The sequence below is a fragment of the Myotis nattereri genome (genome assembly GCF_964212035.1).
Source record: "Myotis nattereri genome assembly, chromosome: 16".
Taxonomy (NCBI): Eukaryota; Metazoa; Chordata; class Mammalia; order Chiroptera; family Vespertilionidae; genus Myotis; species Myotis nattereri.
Genome location: NC_138091.1, coordinates 17,292,794 through 17,298,722, shown reverse-complemented (window position 1 = coordinate 17,298,722; position 5,929 = coordinate 17,292,794). Strand labels below are relative to the sequence as shown.

Genomic DNA, 5,929 nt, shown 5'->3' with positions numbered 1-5,929 from the left:
TGGTTCTCAACCTTCTGGCCCTTTAAATACAGTTCCTCATGTTGTGACCCAACCATAAAATGCTGAATGTTCAAACTTGTAGAAACATCACTCTCACAGAAATCATTTGCTTAAAAGCATTTCTCCATAAAAATCTAAGTCCACAAGATCAAATTGGTGTAATAAATTTTTTGGCTTATAAACAGCTATATGTCTTTTTCCTAATTTGATCAGTGTGGAGTATAATATACGCATTTAATATTTGAAAAAAGTATTAAGCAAAATTGAATTATAATCTTTAAAATATTCTGTTGATAACAATTTAATTCTATGGTGTGTCAGCTGAAACATAATTTTCAAGATCCTTAGCTAACTTTAAGACCTGAATCAAAGCAAGTCCAGCTGATGTGACTCCATGGTGAGTGTTGACCTATGAACCAGGAGGTCACCAATAAATTCCCAGTCAGGGCATCTGCCTGAGTTTTGGACTCGGTCCCTGGTAGGGGGTGTGCAGGAGGCAGCCAATCAATGATTCTCTCTGACCAGAGCAGCAGAGGAGGGCAGGTTGGGGCAATTGGGCCAGCAGGGGATCAGTTAGGCATCAATCAGGCTGGCAGGGGAGTGGTTAGGAAACAAGAGGCCTGCAGGGGAGGGCAGTTGGGGGTGAACAGACCTGCAGGGGAGGGCAGGTTGGGGCAATTGGGCCAGCAGGGGAGCAGTTAGGCATCAATCAGGCTGGCAGGGGAGTGGTTAGGGGGCAATCAGGTAGGCAGGCAAGCGGTTGGGAGCCAGCAGTCCTGGATTGTGAGAAAAATGTCTGACTGCCTGGGCAGTCGAACATCCCTCAAGGGATCCCAGATTGGAGAGGGTGCAGGCTGGGCTGAGGGACAACCTTCTCCCCGCCCCCTGCCCCGCTCCCCGCGCACAAATTTCCTACACCAGGCCTCTAGTATATATATCAATTGTAGGAGAACTGTATCTTTAGGGTTTGGGAAGAAAATTCTCACATTTGTGAACATCTTAGGAGCGGAGTCACTGACCGCCTACATTCTCAACTGTCTTTTCAAGGATATTTGTATAGCAAACAGCCTTGGAAAATAGAAATAGTGTCTGCCTCCAGAGCAAAGAGTAGATTTAGTAAAGATAAGGCCAGCTGCTGCTAATGCTGGGACTAGGGCTGCTTGGCAAGAATATGGAGCATGCCAAGGTCAGATCTGCATGTTCAAGGTTTGTAACCTTTGAGAGATTTTAGGAAAGTCTACAGCATGAGCCAACACTGGCCTCAGCTTTGATTCATTGTACAGTGGGGCCTTGACTTACGAGTTTAATTCATTCCATGACTGAGCTCGTTAAGGAGCTTGTTAACTCAAATTACTCTATCAACTCAATGCAAAAAATCAGCCGAGAGACAGCTGGTATCCCAAAAAACTCGTTAGTCGGGACACTCGTAAGTCAAGGCCCCACTGTACTTGTTGCCTGTGGATGCTGCTTCTCTTCACTGTAATGCAAGCAATTGACACCAAGAAGTTTCATCTGGAGCTTTGAAAGCACTCGACACACAGGTAATGCCAGGAGTCTTGATCCAGCATCTAGAAGGGTTCAGGAATCTGGAGAAGGCGCTGTGTGTAAATTAATCAAGAGTCCAGAGACGAAACATAAATTTGGAAGGCATTTTGGGGGGCCAGAGGAGCTTGGCTGTAGGAATCAAGCTCTCCTGTCTCTCTGGACCCCTTGCTTTTTATTAACACAAATTGTCCTAAAGCAAGGTAGATATACATATCAAAGGCCAAGGTTTGGTATACAGAATCCATTGTCAGACTGGGGGAACTGCCTATGGCTGTTCAGGTGTTTGGCCAGCAGGAGGCAATAACATGTAGATTGCAATGTCCTCAGCTGTCTGGCAGCAAACAATCATTTATGTGTCCTTTTCAGGTTTGGGGAAATGCCCTCAGCCATTCCCAGCTGATTCAGCCCTGCTGACAGCTGGAATTGGCTTCCGGCACACAGGGGTGGCTCTGTTCTGAGAGGCTCTGGAAAGAGGATGGTCCCAGCAACAACACTGTTTTACAGCTGAGACTCAGAGAGCAGAGCTACTTGCCCTATAAGTAACCAATCCCACCTTCTGACCCAAAACTCACACAGTTTTCCCAATGCCCTGCTGCCTCCGCAAGGCTTCCTAGTGCCAACAAGCCGCAGCACATGCCTAACCCCCAATCACCAGACAGCACAAAATGTTTAGTATCTTTCTCTTCTTTTTATTCGAAAAAAGTTGACAATAATAACCTGCAAATTGCAGAGAGTGGCGTGGTTTTTCATCTACCCACCCCATCAAACATCATTCTGCATTCATCTCAAATCGTCCTCTCCCCTGCCCTTCAAATCCTAGATGAAAACCCCTGGGGTGATGCAGGAGGCCCCCCAGAAAAAAGAATCCCCACCCAGGTTCCCTCAGCAGGTGAAAGCATTAAGGAAATAGATTAGGGGAGAGGAGGCTAGGAGCTGGATCTGCTCAGCTCTGTCTCGCAGACCCAGCGGAAGGGCATCACGCACAGGTAATTCTTCCATAGGTCATCGGTCCCGAAGTGGGCACAGTACTCTTGCCCATCGTAGTACCGATTTTCTGGCTGCGTTGGACTCCAGTTCCTAATGAGAGCAGATAGATGTGGACCCTGGAAGCCGGACCCTCAGCCAAGCCGAGGAGTCCCTCTTGCCCTCAAAAACACCCAGGAGGGATAGCAGGATCCAGGCCAAAGGAACAGAGTACAGAGCACACACACTCACTGGAAGCCGGTCTTATAGTATTTCCCATTCACCCATGTCCAGGGATCATGTTGTTCAGTAAGGCCAATCCAGGTGTCCATACGGTACATGTGTTGCTCAAGAAACTTCTGGGGGGAGAGGATGAGGGCTGTGACTTCAAGTAGACCAACCAGCTTCCCATAAAAGCTCTCCCAGTCCTCACCTGCTCGTTCCAGGAGCTCAAAACCACCAGGTGGGCGTTCTTCAGCTGGCAGGACTTCTCCGCCTCAGGCAAGGTCAATGGAGAGCGAGAAAACCAGTAGCAGCTGTCTTCATACTCCAGCCAGCCAATGGGGCAGCAGGTATTTTGAGAGTCTGAGGTGGGAGTGGGGAGGTTCTGAGATGCTGCCCAGTGGGACATGGGCAGGATATGGGGCTAGGCCAGGGGTGGGCAAACTTTTTGACTCGAGGGCCACAATGGGTTCTTAAACTGGACGTGAGGGCCAGAACAAAAGCATGGATGGAGTGTTTGTGTGAACTAATATAAATTCAAAGTAAACGTCATTACATAAAAGGGTAGGGTATTTTCTTTTTTTAGTTTTATTCATTTCAAAAGGGCCGGATCCGGCCCGCGGGCCATAGTTTGTCTAGGGCTGGGCTAGGCGCTGCCCTACACACCACTCACCATTGCTCTTGAGCGCAGCCAGCTGACAATTTAGGGAGGTCAGGTCGCTGAGCAGTTGCTGGACTTGCAGGAACACTTCAGAATAATCTGGGACACACAGAAGGGCAGTGGGGACAATGCAGGGGGCCAGCTGAGGGCTCTCTATACCCTCCCACCACATCAGGCCCGGGGGAGGGGAAGAGGGGCCTGACCTTCTTTGAATTCCTGCTGTTCTTTCTCCAGCTTGCTCTCCAGAGAAAACACCTTGTCATTCAGGCTGCGGGCTGGAGGGGAGGGCACTCAGCACCCCAGGCTGTGCCCACCCCACCTCTGTCCTGAGAGCCCGGCCCCCACCCTCCCACACTCACTCCTGGAGGGCCTCTCACCTGCTTGCAGCTCCTGCTCCTGGTTTGCCACCACGGCTTTCAGAGATGTTATTGTTGCTTGCAAACGGCCACCTGGAGGACATGGGGACTCAGTGCTCAGGATTCAGCTCCCCCTCCCCCACCACGACCCCTCCCATCCAGAGTCCCTTCCAGCCAGGCTCACCCTGGGAGTGCAGTGCCTGGACCTCAGCCATCGTGTTGGAAGTGAAGTTGCTGAAAGTTGCTCTCAGGGTCTCCACATCACTCTGAATCTTGGCATCTGACCAGGCAGGTGGGACAATGAGAGCTAAGATTGCTCAGTCCTCTCTGTGCTGGCACTGAGCAGGGCACTTGACATACATTGGCTCATTGGGTCCTCACAGCCACCCCACTTCAAGGGACAGGCACTGTTGTTATCCAAGCTTGCAGAGAGGAAACTCAGGCTTCCAGAGGTTGGGCATTTGGACTACATTACCCATGAGTAAGCAACAGAGCCAGCAGCTGTCTTTACCCACCATGATCATCATCAGTGCCTGGGTTCCTGTACCCCACTGTCGCCCCCTTCCCTGCCCATCCTGGGACACTCACTTTTGGATCCAATCACGCAGATGCCAATCATCAGGAGAAGGATGAGGCCCAGAGAGAGCAGAAGGGGCCAGGCGCCAGAGCAGAGATGCTGCAGGAAGGCTGGGGGAGGAGGCAGCCCTGCAAGAGGAGAGGACATCAGGACATGGAGGTTGAGGACAGGAGAGACACGGGGGAGAGCAGAGGGCCACAGGGACCTGTCAGGGATGAAGAGTGGTGCAGGTAACGCTGGGGAGAGGTTGTGGTGCAGGGGATGCCCAGGCATCTCACCCCTCATGGACCAGCACAAGTTCTCAGTCACACAGACCCCCTCTCCCCCAGATACACATGATGACGACATGTAAGGTCTTATCATCAGGCCTGGAACAGGGGGCAGGAGGACACAGAGTGAGCCAGGGCAGCCAGGCCCTCAGCAGGCTCGTGCATATCTGTATTGTCAGGTTAGCCACCGTTTTTCTTCCAAACATGACTGTTCACTCTCTCAGTGTAAATGCTCATGACCTTCCCCAGAGTATAGCAGCCAGGACTGCTTTGCTCCACCCTGATCCTGTCCTTCTCGAATCCTCTTCATATTGCAGCCACCAGGAGCTAGATCCTAACACCCGCAGTGTCGGGGACCCCAGCAGTGCACATGGTAGAGGTGCAGATACACTGACAGCAGAAATCCTTCTAACCATATTAACAGAGTATTTCAGGAGACACCATTTCTCCTTTCCTCTTACCCTTTCTAGAACCCTGGCTTTTCTTCTCACTCTCCAAGGACTGGAGGCCTTCACAGTTCATTGACATCCTTGGACCAACTCTGAGGCTGTCAGAGCTGAAATGGAGGCAGGGCCAGTGACCAGGCTGGGGCTGGAGATAGGAGACAGGGGAGGCTGGGACTAGGTTAGAGATGAAGTCAGGGCTGGAGTTGAGGTAAGAGAAGAAGTTCAGGTTGAGAATGAACCAGGGTTAGGGATACGAATGGGAATAGGCCTGGGTTTGCAGCAGAGATTGGAAATAAGGTCAGGATTGGTCTTTGGGCTGGGCATGGCTTGAATGTGAGATTGAAGGTATAGGTAGAGTTGGAGTTAAAGGTATTACTAGGACTGGGTATTACATTGGGGATGCAAGTAAGGTTGTGTCTCCTCCTAGGACCAGGGTCAATATTGGTGTTGATGCCATGAATGGAGTGGGGCCTAAGTTTGGTGCTGATGTTGGAAATTGAAGAGTTGGGTTGGTGCTAGTGTTTGTAATGGGGTTAGAGCTGTGTCTAAGCTGGAGGCTGAAGATGGGGCTGGAACTGTGATAGAGATGGGGTAATCCAAATCCAATTAAGTGAAGAGAATCTAAAATCTCCACCAGCTCATTGAATCGCCAAGCTGCCCTTTTATATCTCTTCCTATTCAGTCCCAGTTGAGACCCACAGCCCCCTCTCCCTGCTTTCTCTAACTCCCTCCCTGTCCCCTTGGTCTCACCTGCATCCTCAGCAAAGTTACCTGTGCAAAGTCTGGAGGCTGTGATTCTTGGGTTTGCCTTGCAGCAATGAGCAGAGTTGATAAAATGAAATCCTAGAGAGTGGGGTAGAGGTGAGCGAGGGAGGAGTCAGGTCAGTGGC

General features: G+C 50.6%; 1 protein-coding gene across 1 annotated transcript; it reads right to left on the bottom strand.

Moving 5' to 3' along the window:
* Window positions 1-2,471: 2,471 nt before the first annotated feature.
* Window positions 2,472-5,121, bottom strand: LOC308531808 (asialoglycoprotein receptor 1-like; the record flags this gene model as incomplete). The annotated part of the gene is made up of 9 exons (XM_081108918.1): window positions 2,472-2,622; window positions 2,761-2,867; window positions 2,942-3,123; window positions 3,404-3,490; window positions 3,595-3,666; window positions 3,769-3,840; window positions 3,932-4,027; window positions 4,336-4,452; window positions 5,055-5,121. The coding sequence occupies 9 exons, from the start codon at window positions 5,119-5,121 to the stop codon at window positions 2,472-2,474; spliced, it is 951 nt and encodes a 316-aa protein (XP_080965044.1).
* Between the last annotated feature and the right edge of the window lie 808 nt (window positions 5,122-5,929).